The 20,417-nt window shown below is 43.1% G+C and overlaps 1 protein-coding gene across 1 annotated transcript in view; it reads left to right on the top strand.

Annotated features, from left to right (window-relative positions):
* The window catches only part of LOC306713604 (caveolae-associated protein 1-like), a 36,622-nt gene extending 16,868 nt beyond the window's left edge, over positions 1-19,754 (top strand). Inside the window, exon 2 of the mRNA XM_079183363.1 lies at positions 15,300-19,754. Within this exon, the coding sequence (XP_079039489.1) occupies positions 15,300-16,172 (873 nt within the window). The 3' untranslated portion in view covers positions 16,173-19,754. The remainder of the gene's footprint in view (positions 1-15,299) is intronic.
* The last annotated feature ends 663 nt before the right edge of the window (positions 19,755-20,417 follow it).

Genomic DNA, 20,417 nt, shown 5'->3' on the forward strand with positions numbered 1-20,417 from the left:
TTATATCAAATCATTTTAAGAGGTAAAGAAAAGGTAAGCACATTGTGTTGATAGAGAAAACCTGCCGCAACTTGTTTTATTTACATGTTTAAGGATTATACAAAGAAGGCCAATTCCTTTATAGATGCTTTAGTAACAAGGTCTTAAAAATCTTAATTTGAGTATATATTTTGCCAGCCAAATCAATTTGTTTGGGATATTAAACCTTTGTTTCTTTATAATGCATGCAATACTTAATTTGTATGTATACAGAGCTTGTACAATGGTAATATAGTCCATGAATAAGAGATATGATATTACAGATAATTACAATCCCTCCTCTATAGTGGAGGTTGGTTTATGGGTTTTAGCCGGTTACACCTACAGTCTATGGGCGTATCTATGAGTTACACTCGCTGTCTTTTTGATTCCTCACAGTTCATTATATTTGTACTCACTCTGGTGTTTCAGAAAATAACGCACAGCACAGCCCATACAGTAATGATGCCTCCGTTCTCGTTCGGAGCTCACACGCGATCTGCGGAGGCTCGCACTACGGCGGCAAGCGCGAGTGTAAACAACGCTTTACCAGCTCACACGCGCCAACAGTCACAAACCGCCGCAATACTGACGTTAAAGAATGCTTCACATGCCGGCTTTTTTACTCTGAACAAAGTAACTTATAACACAACAGTGTTGGCGCCAACAGTGGGCGGCTCCCCCATTTGAACAGACCTTGATTCAACATGTTACTAACGTTACCTCAGCTGCCGCCCAAACGGAATGATATCACCCCATATCTCAAGTCCCCACGTTATACACAAAACATACACTACTTTATATACATTACAGCAGTAAAGAGGCTGTGTAAAACGTTCTAACTGGCTTGAACGTGAACGTAACCGCCATACTGGACCGGTGTTTTAGCCGGGCACCGGGAAAGACTGGCCTGTGTTCAACAAATACAATTCAAGTGTCCACTATAGCATAGCGCGGGCGCATTGCCGAAGCAATAAATGCTGCATGTAGCCGTAAACATCACCGTTATATAACGGGGCTTACATAGTATTCTACACACAGTTAATAACGTAGCTAACAAAGCTACATGTGGTAGCTAGCTAACTAGTTGAACTCATTTAATTCATCTGTTGGTTGAAATAGGTCAGTGCACATTACTGATAACATTGGTTGTCTAGTAAAAAACACACTTATCTAACTAGGTAACTTCAGGTTAGCTTCAAATAGTTGTCCAATGTCCAACATCGGTCCAGGTAGTTAAACTTTCCATCCACAAGATGTCCGACCACCACGCTCCGCATCGCTGTCAGCCCCGACTCAGACGCGAAAACCCCGTACATGACAGCAACACGCATGCGCGTCGTCGTTACGGGGTTTCCAACTCGAAAAATAAGGCTTCACTCAGAAATGCTTGTTAAACCGTTTTGAAATTACATATTAGGGAAACGATAGGGAGGAGTTTGCGGCTCCACTCAGAAATGCCTGTTAAACCGTTTTGAAATTACTTATTAGGACAACGATAGGCAGGAGTTTGCTGGCCTGGCACGTTTTTGTTAATTTCATATGGCAAAGCTTTGTTTCTGAGTCAGGTTGATTTGAAAACATGTATGAGGTCAACAATTGCTAGTTGGTTTTTTTACAGTGTAGCCGGCCAGAATCAGGCACGTTACCACGAGGCAAAGTAGGCTAAAGTTAACTGTTTGAGTAGATACAAAAAAATAGAATTCAATCTTTTTTCCATATGTTGTCAAGTATGAAAAGACCCAAAATGAACACTCTGATTACTATAAGCAAATTATTTAAACAGCATTTGTATTGTAATGATTCTGTCTCAAAGCTTTTTGATCGATTGGAGCAGTTGTTCACTGTAACCGTGATCACTATAAGAGGTTTGCTCTGTATGTCAGCTGGCTGATATTGGCTTTAGTTAGAAAACAATGGCTATGTCAACCATCTGTTTCACTGTGACAGAGTTTAGGATGTCATTTAACTTAATTAAATGATTAACTTAAACGCAACTTATTTTACAGCCTACAGCTACAGCCTTACTTGGTCTGGTATGACCAGGAATTTATGCCGTTGACTACTTTACCTTTGGTAGATGTTGTACTTTTTTCAAACTGCATTTTATGAGTTGTGAACCATCATTCAAGATTTACTGTCATGATTGCACAATCCCGTGAAATAGATTTTTCCTGGATGCTCTATAAAAGAAAGAAAATAAATAGTACATATACAGAGACATATTATAATGCAATAAATATAAGAACAAAAATATAAGAGCCAATAAAAACATCCATCCAAGAAAATACAAAAATAAAATTGTCAGTCATTACCCAAGTACTGTCCCAATTCAAAGTCCACATTTAGCCAACATTGGTCTCAGTGTTGCTGCTTCACCCATTTTATGGATATCCCATGATCCTTTTGGGGGAGAACTTGCTGTGACATATGACAGTCACACCTATGAGGTTTGAAATATTCTTTCAGCAAGAAATGACCTGTTTAAATGGTAAATGGACAGTAATTGTTTAGAGCTTTTCTAGTCTTTCCGACCACTCAAAGCGTTTTCACACTGCATGCCATCATTCACCCATTCACACCCATTCATACACTGATGACAGGAGCTACCATGCAAGGTGCCATCTGCCCATCAGGGACTATCTAACATTCACACAGCAATTCTGGGGTTAAGTGTCTTGCCCAAGGACACATCGACATGGACTAGCAGATGCGATCCTCTGAAGGACGACCCTCCAGCTCTTCACTGAGTCACAGTCGAGAGTATATTGTAAACATGTGATTGGATTAAAAAATGATGATTGAAGCTGATTTGAAGTAATCCCTCATGAAAGTTTACTCTAGCATCTTTAGAACTGTTAGGATATGTTGGCAGGTCAAACCACATCTAGCTAGGTCAACGTCCGTGGTCGTCGTCATGATAACAGACGTATCTCAGCAAGGTCTTTACCCGTGGCACCGACGTCTAACATACAGAGTTGGCTGACTTTTTGAATTTGTGCTGTTTTAACACCATGTTTTAGCATAATAAACATGTCAGTTGTTTAAAAAAAAGAAGTAAATCACAAAGCGAACAAACACTTATTACCATTCCATTTGCTCTCAGTCAGGTGGATGAGTCATAAAAATGTCTTTCCAGCAACTAACTTGCATATGCAATTAGTGAGTTTTTGATGTTAAACCCATGTGCAAATTAAAACCACATTCCCTACAAACCCTGTTGGTCCGTGTACTGTAACTTGAATGTTACTTCAGAGGTTTGGGTGCTCATAAACCTGGCTGGCCCAGTGCCAGTTTGTGCTGGATAGGCCGGGTGTCTAGTCCATTTTTTTATAGATTGATTTTTGTCATTTTTGCCTTGATTTGACAGACGACAGTGTAGAAATAGGGAGAAAGAGAAAAAGGGCTGTGACATGCAACAGGAACTAAGAAAGGCCAGAACTGTTCCCGGGATGTTGTGGTTAGCTTGTGTTGTGTGTAGTCCATTGTTTTTAAATGGCTTCACAATGTGCTGTTTATAGAAAATGACTTTTATCTCAAATCTGGAAGTGTACCAGAGCATTTGGAGGATTACTTTTTTGGGGGAGTTGGTGTGCTTGGTGGAGGTTAAGCATGAGCTAAAGGGTATGAGCTAAGTGAGTAGAGGGTCAAAGTTTATTCTTGACCTTGAAAGCAGCAGTTGAGAAACCAATCTCACCACAAGGTCCATTTAGTGGAGCTTTCACTCAACATCACACCACACGATCTGTGTGATCAAAATGATCAATGACGTCTACGCTTTCACGGAAAACCCCGTCGGCTGGTGAACATCATGTGAATGGGTTTATGGGCCTTGTGGTGAGATTGGTTTTCTTAATAGATTGGTATTTGTATTTCCAAAGCACCAGAAAAAGAAGTCCAATGTCCTCATTTGCTTCTTCGACTGCCCCAGTTCCTCGCTACATCAGCAGTTGTGTCATGAGGATTCCTATTTTTCCTGGATTGACTGGAAAATCCCCTCAGTGTGTGTGTGTGTCTGTGTACTGTACCTGTATGAGCAACACGCACATTCTGTACACATACACACAGACACACACACACACACACACACACACACACACACACACACACACACACATGCATCTGGCCTGTTCACAGCATGGGGGGGTTGTTGAAAAAAAGAGACAGAGAGGGGTGTGTTGCAGCGGGATTCCTCTCTCTGGCTCTACATGAGGCTGATGAGTGGTTGCAGTGTGGGCTGAGAGTGGAAAGCTTCCATGGCGTACTGCGTGTCCCCAGACACACACACACACACACACACACACACACACACATACATACATACATACATAGGCACAGTCACAGAAGTGCATGATTGCACACACACACACATACAAAGCCCTTTGTTACACAAACACACATGTTCATTCTGATCATACCCACTTAAGCATATCAACTCACACACACACACACAAACGCCACAGTCAAACATGTCTTTCATCTGGAAACATTATAGTTCCAGTCAGGCTCACCACAGTTACCATGGAGACACAAGTACAACTCAATGTTTTTGCCTGCCAAGGGAGGCAATATAATTAAAAACGTTTCGTTCTGGCATGGTTTTTATTTGCAGACTATAATACCATCCTGTAATACCATGACACGAAGTACACAAGCTCAAAATTAGCTGAAAAATGTTTCAGCCTGAGGCAGGAAAATGTAGAAACACACTTGGCACACATTTGGCTGAGGTAACGGCTCTGGCATTGTTGTTGCTGCCATGGTTTCTATGTGCTGGTTGATAGACCCAGTGGCTCACCACTTGCCACGCCCAGAAAATCCAAATATGCCCTCGTGAAACATCTTTAAAAAGGAGAGTTTCAGGAAACAAACAGGCACAGACAGGAAACAGGCTCAGAGTGCTAATGTGCAACAATGTTCAGGAAATTATATCGAAGAATACTGCTGTATCAGGACACCCCCGTGGCAGTCCTGCTCACACAATGGGCTTATTATCACAAGAAATGCTGCCATGTTTCTACAGTGGCCCAGAATGGACAAACCAAACTAATCTGCAACCTCACTGGCAGATGCCGCTAAATCCTACACACCGGTATTAGTATTAGTTCCTTAACCACTGTACTTTACCTTTTTACCAATACTTTTTAAATGCATTCTTCACAGATTTGTGTGTTATGTTCTTTAAATTTCGCACAAATATCCATTTGGATCAAGAATGAACTGATGTGAACTTCATGGATGTAAAACTGCAACTGTCTGAGTGGACAGACCATGCACACTCATCATGAAAGAGAAACACTGCGTTGTGCTGACAACACAGAGTATAAGCCAGCTGATCTCAGCAAGTCACTCACACACACACACACACCTACACACACAATGAGAGTCTTTTGTAAGAAAAATAGGCTTCATATTGTTGGCTTCCTAGATTTAAGATGCAATTGACCTCTGTTACCTCTTCACTTCAGTTTTAAATTGCTTTGCCGGAAAAATGTAAACCAGGTATGGAGGCTGCAAATGAGCTTCAGCTAGACCCCTATATACATCACATCCAAGGAAGAAAGAAAGAAAAATAAAGAAGGAAGAGGGAATATCATCCATCCATCCATCCATTTTCCTCTGCTTATCTGGGGTTGGGTCGCGGTGGCAGCAGGCCAATCAGGCAGACCCAGTCTTCCCTCTTACCCACAACATTTTCCAGCTCATACTGGGGGATCCCGAGGCGATCCCAGGCCAGCTGGGAGATATAATCCCTCCACACCGATCTGCCTGTCGATCTCCCGCTCCATCTTACCCTCACTTGTGAACAAGACCCCGAGATACTTGAACTCCTTCGCTTGAGGTAGGCACTCTGTCCCCACCTGGAGGAAGCAATCCACCGGTTTCCGGCAGAGCACCATGGCCTCAGATTTGGAGGTGCTAACTCTCATCCCCGCCGTTTCACACTCGGCTGAAAACCGCCCCAGTGAATGCTGGAGTTCACGATCCGAGGAGGCCAACAGGACAACATCATCTGCTAACAGTAGAGAGGTGATCCCGAGACCCTCGAACCTGACGTTCTCCCCCCCCCGGTCCATGAAAGTCACGAACAGGACCGGTGACAAAGGGCAGCCCTGGCGGAGGCCAACACCCACTGGGAACGTGACTAATTGCCGAGAATGTGGACACAGCTCCTACTTCAGTCGTACAGAAACCGGATCGCCCATTGTAACGGGTCCGGCACCCCATACTCCCGCAGCACCCCCCACAAGAACCCCCGAGGGACCCGGTCGAAAGCCTTCTCCAAGTCCACAAAGCACATGTAGACTGGTTGGGCAAACTCCCAGAAGCCCTCCAGTAGTCTTGCGAGGATAAAGAGCTGGTCCACTGTTCCACGGCCGGGACGGAATCCGCACTGCTCCTCTTGAATCCGAGGTTCGACAAACGGTCGACAAACATGCGACACTGAAGAGTCGTGTCAGCCAAGACAGCCCAACAGTGTCCAGCGCCGGATCTCATCCACCCCCGGCGCCTTGCCACCAAGGAGCTTTTTGACTACCCTAGCGACCTCTGCCAGGGATATGGGTGAGCCCTTCCCCAGGTCTTCAGGCGCTGCCTCCTCTGCAGAGGACATGTTGGTCGGGTTTAGGAGTTCCTCAAAGTGCTCTTTCCATCGCCCGACGATGTCCCCCGTCCGGGTCAGCAGTCCCCCCCCCCCCCACTGAGAACAGCCTGGGGTAGGCCCTGTTTTCCCTTCCTGAGCCATCGGATGGTTTGCCAGAACCTCCTTGAGGCCAACCGAAAATCCTTCTCCATGGCCTCCCCGAACTCCTCCCTTGCCCGAGTTTTAACATCCGCGACCACCGCAGCTGCAGCCCTTCTGGCCTGCCGGTACCTCTCAGCTGCTTCAGGAGACCCCTGGGCCAGCCAGGCTCTGAAGGCCTCCTTCTTCAGCTTGACGGCTTCCCTCACCTCCGGTGTCCACCACCGGGTTCTCGGGTTGCCGCCACGACAGCCACAGCTCCTAGCGGCCGCGTCCACAATAGAGGCTTTGAACATGGTCCATTCGGATTCCATGTCCCCAACCTCCCTCGGGATGTGTGAGAAGTTCTTCCGGAGGTGGGAGTTGAAGACCTCCCGGACAAGGTCCTCCGCCAGACGTTGCCAGTTCACCCTTACTATACATTTGGGCTTGCCAGGTCTTTCCAACCGGTTTCCCCGCCATCTGATTCAACTCACCACCAGGTGGTGATCAGTTGACAGCTCTGCTCCTCTCTTCACCCGAGTGTCCAAGACATACGGCTGCAGATCAGATGATACGATTACAAAGTCGATCATTGATCTCCGGCCTAAGGTGTTCTGGTACCAGGTACATTTATAAGCCACCTTATGTTCGAACATGGTGTTCGTTATGGCCAAACCATGGCTAGCACAGAAGTCCAATAACGAGACACCACTCGGGTTCAGATCGGGCAAGCCGTTCCTCCCAATCACCCCCCGCCAGGTTTCTCCGTCATTGCCCAAGTGAGCATTGAAGTCCCCCAGGAGAACTATGGAGTCGGCAGGCGGCGCCCTTTCCAGGACCCCTCCCGCCGACTCCAAGAAGGCCGGATACTCCGAACTGCTGTTTGGTGCATAAGCACAAACCACAGTCAGAGCCTTGCTCCTGCAACCCGTAGGCGCATGGAGGCGACCCTCTCGTTCTCCGGGGAGAACTCCAACACAGCGGCGCTCAGCCGGGGGCTCGTGAGTATCCCCACTCCCGCCCGGCGCCTCTCACCTTGTGCATCTCCAGAAAAGGACAAAGTCCAACCCCTCTCCAGGAGCTTGGTTCCAGAGCCAGTACTGTGTGTGGAGGTGAGTCCAACTATATCTAGCTGGTATCGCTCCACCTCCTGCACCAGCTCCGGCTCTTTCCCCGCTAGCGAGGTGACGTTCCACGTCCCTAGAGCTAGTCTATGCTGCCGGCGATCGGCTCGTCCAGGCCTCCGGCCTGACCCGCCGCCCGGTCTGCAGTGAATATCTACAATGGAATAATGTGGCTTGTGGATGTGTGTGTGTGTGTTATTAGTGGTGGGAGAGTAGAATGCAGCATGGGTTTATGGGAGGCTGATTAGGGTGAAAAAAATTGAAATACAAGCACATTGACACACACACACACACACACTGAAAACAAGCAGGTCACAGAAATCCAGTGCATTGTAAACGCACACACACATGTACACACAAATCAACATGAAGGCATAACGAGCTAAAGAGCAAAGAGCGCTGCCTCATATTGTGCTGAAAAAATCATGAGACGACTACTCCCATCGCTCGAGGACTCTCTGTCTCTCTCACACACTCACACACACTGTGGTTCAATATGTTTTGCAACTTCCCTCATGACTGTCATTTTGTAATTCAATTGCAAACCAGATATGGAAATTATCTCCCTTTGCATGTTTTGCAAGAGCGAAAGACAAAATGTAGTCTCACTGTCACACACACACACAGTAACTCACAGGACCACTACATTCCTCATTCGTCTACTTTCCATGGCTCTGAGTGTACCTTCCTGTCTTTTGTGCGGCAGCCTCATGGAGAACAATGTCCCATTAAATTAGGAGGGTCAGGAAGTCAACACACTAAGGTTCCCCATACACTCTTTCCATGCACTTGGACACACACACACACACACACACACACACACACACACACACGTACGCAGCACAGAATTCCCTGTTGAATCCTTCTTATGGAAACACATTAGCCTGTGACTCCCACACTGACAGACTCGGCTTTCCCAAGCTCACACTGTTCCATCCACAAAATGGCTTTTGTGTGCGCCATGGACCACAACATTGCATTTTCCCACTTGAACCAAAATATCTTAAAAGACATTTTTGTTCTAAGCCCCATCCCTACCTCTTACAATAACAACCTGTTCTCACTCCGACATACCGAGGCCTGGTCAGTGCCCCTCGGTGTCTGATACCGATGTAAAACCCACCTGCATCACTAAGAGAAGCTCATGTCATTTTCTCATGTCAGCTGTTAGTCACATGTGTCTCTAGTCACGTGACTCGTTTGTTACTTTGTACCAGTGGCCGGCCGTGCATTTTATACCTGGGCCTTCAGTGCTGTCCGACTACAGTTCCATCTCCTAATAATCTCATTATGACGCCGCAGCTACGGTTAGTAATAATACACGTATTCATACTAAACCATTTGGTACAAGGCTTACAAACCGAACAATACGTTAATGAACGTATGTACGTATGTTATGTTAATAATGTTGAATTCTAGTGCATTTGGAAAATGCAGAAGCTTAAATTGTGGGAAATATAATGTTTTCAGTGGACTTTGCTCAAACTGTCAACCCACATGACGTAACAGACAGCTGTCTGACACTCCGACCTCGGAAGAAAAACATTCGACACGCGACGTTAAACTAGCTTAGCGGAAAAGAATAGCAGCAAACACGCTACACTCTCCCCACAGCGATTAGCTGTTCTCTACTGATTCAAACAGGGCTAAAGCAGTCGCTACACAATCCCCATTTCTCCAGACCATCATTCTTCTTTGTAAAAGAAAACAGCAGCCCAAACAGAGAATCAAATGTCTGAAATAACCCCGCGATGACGAGATGCTTCGTCATTAACGGACAAGTCAGAATCAATGTAATTAACACAATGACAAGAACAAACGCACATGAACCAGTCACATATATTTATATGACAACAAAGCATGACACATCAATCCAGCAACACTGCAGCGGGAAAACAGTATTCCACCGCACACTGAAGAGCACGAGCCATTCAAATATTATTCACATCAGAGGGACCAACATCAATCGTATAATAAAATCGACACGATAGACAAATGAACACAGTAGTAATGCTACTGCAGATGTAAAAACACAAAAGCAGTTCACTTACCACAGATGCTGTTCACTTAAAGACAAAGTCCATCCTCCTTTCTTTGTTAATGAAGAGTTTAATACCGCGGTTGTACAGAAGATCGGTTCAGTTCCGTTCCAGTCAGAGGTCCTCCTGCGAACGTGTTCGTTGAGTTGTAGATCCACTCGGGTCTCTCCAAAAGTTTTCAAAAGCACCGTAGTTTGTGAGTGTCCTGTCGTGCTATGGTGTCGTTTTGCTGCCTTGGTTAGCGTAGCTCCAAACAGCTCCAAACACCAAGACGCTCAGTTGTAAATAAAACGCATTCCATCCATAAAATATGCAACGCTTCTCTGACGTTGAAATACTGTTCGTACAAATCCTTTTCCATGCTGGTTCAGGGCTGCTAGTGTGGGGTTGACCGACCCTGTCCAGCTTTTCCTGAAATGTCCTTCTCCAGAAATCCGTTTCTCCTCCTTCAGCCATTGAGTGTTAAAAAAACAAAGCTCGGTAAAAAAAAAAGAATCTACACCAAGCAAAATGCTAAAAATGTCATGTCAATGTCATAACTTCTTACATATCTTTCAACTTGAACTGTTACTACTAATACTAACTTCTGCTAGCTGCTTCAGCTTAAAAAAAAGTCAGGCCAGCCCATTGACCAATCACGGTGCATGTTAATGCTGAGCCAGCTGCACGTTAATGCTGACATAGTTGTAGGCCAGCTAGAAGGCTCTGGCACGTCAAAGAATACACCCAACATGTCAAACTAAAGATCTGATTGGTTGAAGACTAGGACAATCAACAATATTGTCCCCATTCACTTAAACTGCAAAGGGATAAATTATTAAATTATAAAATAGCTATAACTTTGTGATTCTGTTTAGGCCAGCAGAGAAGGCTTAACAGGCCCTGACGGCCCACCACTGCTTTGTACATGTTACTCAGTCAAGTTTACGTCAACCGTGCTGTTTTCCTAAATATTACTATGTGTTTTTGTTTATTTTGAAAAGACTGGACTGGTTACTTTTGTTCATTTTTGTTCATTTTTGTAGGATGTTAAGGGAAAAGTACGTTGGTTTTCAGAGGGTTGCCAGTTTCTGGTTGGCCTTTGGTTCTAGTGGAATGAGTTATGAATATTAGGGTTAAGAATAATTAACTATAAGTGTGATTAGATAGAGAGGGCTGTTGAGCTTTGGCTCTGTTGTGGCTATCTGCGATTTTACCAATGCACGGGTTCTGGCAGTGCCTGCCTGCAGTATACGCCAGTGCCGTGAAGCCAATTATTGACACTAGTTCTTCATATTTTATATGAATTAGCTGATGAGCAGCACAACGTGAGGAAGATATTCTACCGGGCTCAGCTGACCATGTTCCGGCCTAGACAGCTTGTGATTCCACCAGATGTCTGTTACACAGAGCAGAACCGGGCAATATAACTTAATGTATTTGAAATATACATCCAAAATATTATGGATAATTATGAAGATGAAAGTATTTTTAACAACCAAAACACAGCCACATATCTTTTATCCATGTCATTCATGACTGGACTTTTAACGGTATTAGCAGTAGGAAATAAAAACAATAAACACATGTTGTCCATAGTGGAATTTGATACAGTTTTAGTGTACATAACATTTGGATTGAAACATGCATCAGTTCCATTGTATAAAAATCAATCTCTATTTATTGATTGTGGCGGCTGTGGCTGTGACAAAATGTCAACTTTGCATATTAAAGGAACAGTGTGTAATATTTAATAGGATTAAATTGCAGCATTGGAATATAATATTCATAACTGTTGCTGATCTATGAACAATATTTAGGTATATTTTAAATATAAATTTGAATTTGGTTCTGGGTTTATTTGTTGTAAAAAATTCTATATATGTTTTTAAAAGCAATTATTTAGTCATGTAGAAAATCAGTATTTAGGCATTCGTAGTTCTCCAACACCCTTGGAAAGGGAGGGGTATATAGTTGGTTGCAATCTACAACCTCACCACTAGATGCCACTAAATCTTACAAACTGGGCCTTTAAGTAAAATATCTCATACTCTGATGGGCTGATGCTTATTCAATTGGCAATTTTCCTGTTTCCATTTAGGACGTTCATATTGTTGAACTATTCCTTTAAAGTATGACAAGAAAGCAGTGACATATTCCCACAAGAAAAAGCTGCACGCAAACATTCCACCCTAATATCTGCTTTCAATAACAGCAATTGTGACAAACTGTGAGGCCATGTCAGAGACTTGGACCACACGTTGCTTAAGTGATTTGCAACACCCACGGCATTGTCCTGAGATCGAAACAAGATGTAATGAATTTCGACGAGGCAGGTATTTTCCAGCAGCCCCGCCTGTCAACACAGCTGTTCAGGAAAGCCAAGATTCCTCATCCGAGGTCAAGTTTACCCAAGATACTGCAGCACAATACCTTCATAAAACCACCATCACACTGTAACAGAACACAATGGACAGCCCTCCCCCCCAGCTCTCATACCTCCACACTTTGATGCTATCATCTTCCTGCTGAGCAGATGGTTTTCCAAGACTCGGAAGCATCATCCCACTTGTGCTATTACTCGATCTATACAACAGCAGAGAAGTGTCTTCCCTTTCCACACCTTCCCCCCCCCCCCCCCCCCCCCCACACACACACACACACACACACACACGCGTTGTCCTTTGTTCTGGCTCTGCTGTGTTCCTGTTTTGAACATAGAGGCGGTGTAGAGGGAGAGGAAAAGAAAATACGTACAAGTATGGGCCCTGGTGCAGACATTCAGGAGCCCAATTGCACAAGGATTTGCTGTGATGGAAAGAGGAAGACCCCCCTACCCCTCCTTCCATTCCTTCATTAACAAGCATTGTATTTACGAGGTGAATGAGGCACCCGATAGAAGGGGAGGGCTCCCTCATCTGCGAGTAAACAGGACATGGAAAAACAAATGTTAATGGGAGATGAAGGGGCCAGGGAGCAGGGGTTAGATGAGGGGAGAAAGAGAAGACGGGCATAAAGTGGTGTTGTGCAGGAATGCTTCATCAGGGTGGGCCAGACTCAGGTGGTCATGCTTGCTTTTGTGTTGAGTATGGTGTTCTGTGTGGGAGGACTTTTATGTAACAAGACTAAACACCAACCAAAGCCAAACTAGTGGGCCCTGGAGGCTGCAGGGTTCATTACACCCGGAACTCTATACCCAGAGCCTTGCATGTAGCGGGGATACTTTGTCCTGAAATCAAAATTGTGCATGCTATGAGCATATTGACTGGAAATATTGTGTGGAAAGTGGATCTCCTGGGCGGTTTGGGAATTGCTCAAATATGGCACAAACATCCACTTGGACTCGAGGACAAACTGATCAGAATTTGGTCACAGGACACTTTTTGGGCCATAACCCAAGAATTAATTTGCAACATTTGACTGATGACTGAAGTGATGACATTTTGGACAGATATGGATGTAAACTGCACCTTCACTTGTTGGTAGAGGCGTACAACTGCGAGGCTGTGATTCTAGTGTTCTTCACAAACACCAGTAACGTAACAAACATACCTATTTTAACCCCAATCATGATCTTTTCCCAATCCCAATTAAGTAGTTTTGTTGCGTAAGTAAACCTAAAAACTAAGTAAACCTACATTTAAAGTTTATTTTTCAAAAGAGACACTATGCATTTAACAAGTGGAAAGTGACAGGCCTTCCCTGAGTCCAAAACTGACTCTAGAGCGGCAGGTAGAGCGTCATAGTTTGAAGCGTAAGCCCACTGACCAAGCTGCAGTGTTTGACGAGTTGAGTGAGAATGTGTTGACAGGAAACAACAAGGAGTCACAAATCATTGTACACTGATCATATCACATTTATACACTTCATCTCAAGGCTCGCATGACAACACACACACACACACACACACTTAACATACCGCCAATATTTGGGTTATTGGGTTACCTACCACAAACTACAGGAGACATAAACTAGAAAAATGTTGCACTGTCATCCCATCTCCCCCAGTTGTAGTAGTCCGTGTCTCTGTATTCAGGTAATACAACAGTGTTTATGGATGAAAACCAGATTTGGGAGAATCAGAGCATGTGTCAGTCTGCAGAGAGAAACCCGATTGGACCACAAAACTTCAATTATCCCTAATCTTGTGTTTTTGTGTGTGTGTATGTACTATGCATATCTTATCAATGTGTGCGCAGACTTGCACTTAAACTGCTTTTTTTGTGCAACTCTTCTACACTTCGCTAACAGCTCCCAGAAACCCCCCCTAACCTTTTCCATTTCCATGTTTCCATTCCTTTGTTACGTTTGTCTCTGTCATGTCTCACTCTGGTTTGACATAAATGAGTGAACCCTGGAGTTTTGTTACAGATTCCACTTGGTCTTGGCCACACATGCCTCTATTGTGTAGACTGGTGACTCATTCTCACCAGTTATCCTGTGTGTACCTGTGCACATCGACAGAATGGAAAAAACATACATGCATATATACATTAAAATATATTAACTATACAAGTTCATCAACACAACATGAGAAGTATATTTTACTTTATAATGTTTTGTTGTAATTTATTATCACACTTCAGCTAGAGCTCCTCCAACTACACACACACACACACAGATTACTCGAGTGGCAACTATGCTTGCTACTGCAATAGAATATTTGCAAGTAAAAAGTTAATACTTACTCAATACATCTGTTCAACAAGCATGAACATGTAAACAAAAGCAGAACCTAATTTAATATGCTCTGTCCTCAGTCTCTCATCCACCGCCACTAAATTTATACAAGCACAGCACGCACGATTGGCAAAACGCATTTTTTACAAACAAGTTAAAACAAATGTTGTGAGTCTGTAGTTTAACTGCCTATTATAGTTTGTTCCTGTGAACTTCTCTGCTGGCTGACAGCCAGGAAGACAGAGGACAGAGGGAGGAGGACAGAGGGAGGAGGACAGAGGGAGGAGGACAGAGGGAGGAGGACAGAGGACAGAGGGAGGAGGATAGAGGACAGAGGACAGAGGACAGGAGGAACTGATACTGACCGATATCTGTCTTCTTCCTTCTTTATAAACTTCACTTGGGAATGTTATTTATTTTATTGCCATTGGTTTCCAGTAAGATATAAATGACTTTAGTGAGTTTCAGTTTTAGTTGTAAACTGTTATAGTATGTGCTAACTGTTGGAGTTGCTGCATATTCATATCTCAAGATTTCGTCTGTGCCTACTTTAACCTTTTATACTAAACATATTTAATCTTTTGTGGCTTACAAAATAGATGTTTCTTTGCCTACATTTTCACTGGTCATTCTGGACCACAATGTTATGTTTAAATTTGAATTTTGTCAAGGTGGCTTTGCTAAATCTCATTAACACTTACTGCATTAACATTCCTTGTGTTCTCTTCTCCACAGGATGAAGTGAAGGTTCCCTCAAAACTCAGCATCTCTAAATCCTTGAAGGTTTCTGAGTCTGTGTCAGGAAGCAGAGGAGGCAGCATGCTAGAGCTCAAGGAAACTGTAGAAGAGGAGGAAGGAGGAGAAGGAGAGAAGGCAGACAAGCCCCACGTAGACCTCTCGTCAGATGAGGAGGATGTGGAAATTGAGGAGACCATTGAGGAGACCCGTGCCGAGCGCATCAAGCGCAGCAGTCTGCAGCGTGTGCAAACCCTGAAGACGGTATTCTCAAAGGAGAAGATGGATAAGACCAGAGCAAAGACCAAAGAGAAACTGGAAAAGACCAAACAAAAGACCAAAGACAACCTGGAGAAGACAAAGCAGAAGACCAAGGACAACCTGGAAAAAACCAGGCAAAAAACCAAGGATAACTTAGAGAAGACCAGACAGAAGACCAAGGATAACCTTGAGAAGACGCGTCACAACATTGAGAAGAAGATGGGCAAGCTTGGAACACAGATGAGTGTCAACCCTGAGCGCAAGCAGAAGATGCAGACATCCCGTGACAAGGTGAAGAAGGCCTTCACGCCAGACCATGTTGTTTACGCCCGGTCCCAGACCGCTGTGTACAAGGTGCCCCCCTTCACCTTCCACGTCAAGAAGATCCGCGAGGGCATCACTGAGGTGGTCCAAGGCACCGAGATGGTGGAGGTCTCCCAGGAGGCGGATCCCTTTGGCGGAATAGATGGGGAGGTGGAGGAGGGCGCGGTGGAGGTTGAGATGGAGATGATGAATGGAGGAGGGGATGAGGAAGAGGCTGATGAGGATGAAGAGGAGGACAACCAAGATGCTCTGCAGGAGAATGAAGACAGGGATAGAGACAGCGACTAGATAGAGTCAGGAATTAGCCAAGATCCTAACATAATTCCTGAGGTTCTTTTGTAAAAGAAAAAAAAGGAATTCATTGTGGGAAGATTGCTTAAGAATAATTGCGGTTTATAACAACTTGGGTCTAACTCTTTTTTTTAAATAATTTTAGCCATTATTACTATTAGTTACTATAACTTTGTAACAAGTTATTGCTGAGATTTGGGAACACGGCGTCATTTCTATGAGTTTGACTGGTCAGTCAGACGACCAGACATGGTAACAAGCCAAAACTTTGTCCAGATTATCTAAACCACTTTATTTGAAGGTCAAATTTAAAGGGCGTACCCAGACTGTCAGTAATAATCCTTCAGCATACAAGCACAGTATTGTAGGACAAAGTTTAACCAGGAGGTTGGTAATGTTCACCGTTGTTTTCTCCTTGTTTGTTCCCATCCTGTCTGATTGTCTGTCTGTTTGTACACGGTCCCTGTGTAAATATCTCATGTAGTGTGAAAGTGATGAATGCACAGAGAATTATCACCCCGCTCTGCAGTTCCCTGAGGATCTACGCATCCTTTTTTGCATCTTTCAGCTCATTGTTTAGGGTGTTTCATCCCACAAGACTGCGGTGAGACTGAACTGTTTTAGTTCAGGCTCATCTCGTCAACTTCGTTTCCAGCTGTTTTAAGTGCAAAGGCTCTGATACACCTGATGTACACTCCCTGCTCAGCAGAGACAGCAGACAGACAGAGTTAGAGACTAGCTGGTAAAGAAAGTAGCAGCCCTCTTTCTCAGGAGTTGGTGGAGATCAAAACCAGAGCTAAAAGGAGAGCGAATATTTTCCTTACTAATATATTTTCCAGGTGGACCCAAGCACCACTAAATAGCCAACTGTTGGCCAACATGCTAATATGTCAGCTTGTCGTGTTTCCCTTAAAGGAACAGTGTGTAGGATTTAGAAGGAGACATTGGCAGAAATGGAATATCATTTTCATAACTATGTTTTGATTAGTGTATAATGTTACCTTAGAATGAGCCCTTCATATCTACATAGGGGCGGGTCCTCTTCACAGAGTCCGCTATGTTTTACCACCATGTTTCTACACAGAACGGAGAAAATAAACACTGACTCTAGCAAGGGTAGTAGCACCACTTTTCTAGTTTCATGAAAAGATTATCTTTCCAGCGGTGAAATACTTCTTGAAGTATTTTCACGTTACCTTAAGGCCCCAACAGTTCTCCGACACGTTTGGTCAGGGAGGAGCGGAAGGGGTTTTAAATTGGATGCAATCTGCACCCTGACCAGTAGGTGTCACTAAATCTCACAAACTGCTCCTTTAAGTGGCCAAAACATTACCATAGAGCAAAGCCAGGACCAAGTAGGGTTCCAGCATACATGCATACAGAGTTGGACCCAGCAGGTCAACCTGACCATGGGTTACGACATTCCCAGATCTCAGCAGTTAATTTGTCAAGACAATGTTATTATTACCAATAGCAATGACGACCAAAACTATAAAAAAAAAGACCAAGTGGTAACAAAATTACGATTTAACAACTTAAGTTTCCTTTATTTGACTACAGGTTGTGTATCTAAAATAAATCAGAAAGAGCTTAGTTTAAAGGGCTTAATGGAAATCTTCCCATATTTGAAAAAGCACTTTTAGGGTTGTTTAGAACCCATTTGTGTTTGGAGTAGATGATGATGAAATTTGAAAAGAAATAAAATAAGAAGAAAATAGGAAGAGGAAACCAAAAATAACGTCGCTATTGGCTGAGGAAAGGAGGCGGAGCAATCGCAGAGCTGACAAGATCAATAAATGATTAGGAAGGGACACCATCATTTCCATTGTAAGAAAGTGCAAATTGTCAGTATTTTCTTTCTATCAAAAGCCCCAACCATTCACAACTAGTGGGATGAGCACATGGGAATGAATCATCTCCTTTCCACTGAACGTCAGTAGCATTTGTTGAACATAAAGAAAAATAGCTCATGGACTGTTGAGTAGCAGATTCCCAATGGCCAAATTATTCAAAAAGACACTAAATACACATGCGTGCTTAAAATGCTGACATTTCTTTTGTATTGCTTACCACATATGCATACATATTCCTTCCACCCTGTTTGTTGTTCACCTGTTTAAATACTGAAGTGTTATCTTACTCTGCCTAACTTACTGATTATTTAGTGATTCTGTTGTCATTTCTATGTTCATGATGAGCTAACAGTTACATATTTGTATATGACTTGTATGTGATCACATTTTACCCTTGGCCGAATGTAGCCTAATAGTTGTAGTTTTAGCACACCTTGTTGCATGCAATGCTGTTACGCAACATTTTACTGCCAAAGAATAACCAGTGCCCATGAAAATGAAGGTCTGCAAAACACAGTGCAGAGACAGCTCATCCATAGGTCTAGTGCATTTCACTCACCGATGGTATTCACTTTGATTATTCTCTTCTTCCAACCTGCTATGTGTCATTCTACAATGTGTTTCATAAATAAACTGAGATGAGGACAAATACTTTGGGCTAGTTCTCACACACCTCTGGTAGAACCAGTGTAGATTCTGACCAGGGCTGTGTACACTCAGGACCTGGCCGTTCACGGCACTAGGTTTCAGGACTAGTGTAATGCGGTCTGACACTGACCCCTAGTGTCCAGTCATCCCACTATGATTCCCTCTGCTCCAGATTAAAGGTGCATTTCACCAGATCGCCGTGACAAAAGACCATTTCATTGAGATATTGATCAATGGCCCACACTTACTTATTTGCAATAAGGCTTTTATAAATGTGTTTTATATATTCTCCACTCCTCTACTGGTGGTATTTTCATGAATGCCTTGCAAAAATTAAGTCAAGAATTAATTGATTAACTAATTCATTTTCAAACATATTCAAATTAAATTTCCACCCACCTATGTACTAATCCTGGTCAGGGTAGTGGGAACTAGAACGTAACCCGGCACACTTTGAGCTGAAGGAGTGTACACTCTGGACAGGTGGGCAAAGAGCTAACACAGAGACAGACAAGATGCATCTGTGAATCCAAAGTAAGAGAAAGTATAGAGCTTTACATAATTGTTGCCAAAGTTTACCACACTGCCACAGTATTTGTACGGTCAAAGTTTAGTTCCTAGCTCAGACACATCAAAGTGTATTTGTTCTTTTTGTACATAATGTGAATCACTGCCAATGCAGATCATAATGGTTTTTGATTTTATTTACCAGAGAGCCTTTTGCCTTCTGCTGCCTGCGCTTCTTCTGCATTTAGAAACAGCTTCTCGGGCCAAATCATTGTGATGTTTGTACAGATTTCACAGTGCAACAAATGATATGTAAGCAAAGATAAACTATTCTCGCCTTTATACAATGTGGTAGAGAATGTGTTGAATGCTAAACCCTTTATAGATCAACAAAGCCATGTCTGTCAGAGCAGTGACAACATTCAGGTGTGCTGAGGCCTATTTGTCAATGGAACATAATGTAGTTCACACTTAACTGTTTCCTTGCTTTTGTTTTGTTGGTAACTGATTCCTGTATGTTTCATTGCTTAACCACTAATGATTTAATTAATAAATGCTATTTGGTTCACAATGTCTGTGTTTTTATTGAATGTTAGCAGAAAAAGTGAGGGACTGGACACAAATAACTCTGCTGATAGTTTACAGTACAGCTGTAAGATCTAATATGATAGTCTATATGACATTATGCTATGTGACATTTAATTTGGTCATTGTTTCTTTTCTTTCTTTTATTGTGTTTTCTATTTCAGCATATTTGTCAATCATGGGAGATTTTATGTATTGCTCATGTTAAACTCAACAAGCTCAATGTCACCAGATGCACATAGAAACATTGTCACAATGTTGCAGAGGTAGAAAGTGAAAAGGCAAAACGTTATAGAATCCACTCACTGGTTGTTTTTTTTGCTCCCACAATAGTATTTATTTCCGCAAGGACCACATTATATACAGAGGCTATCTTATAATTATATCAGTATGCAACAGGTTTCCAGTCTTAGAAGTAATTGTCTATAACCCAAAGCAATTATGTAGTCATATTTAAAGGACAAATTAATAATCATCAGCCACAGGTCACAACAAATGGAAGGCAAAGCAATCCATCATATCATATGTAGAGTCAGATGAAACCCAAAGTTAAAAGAAAGCAATTTACACTGTAAAATATATTTTTTTTAAATCAAAACTATTAATAATCCCAAAAAACATGATTATGTCACTCCTAACTCTTCTCATT

The sequence above is a fragment of the Pholis gunnellus genome (genome assembly GCF_910591455.1).
Source record: "Pholis gunnellus genome assembly, chromosome: 21".
Lineage (NCBI taxonomy): Eukaryota > Metazoa > Chordata > Actinopteri > Perciformes > Pholidae > Pholis > Pholis gunnellus.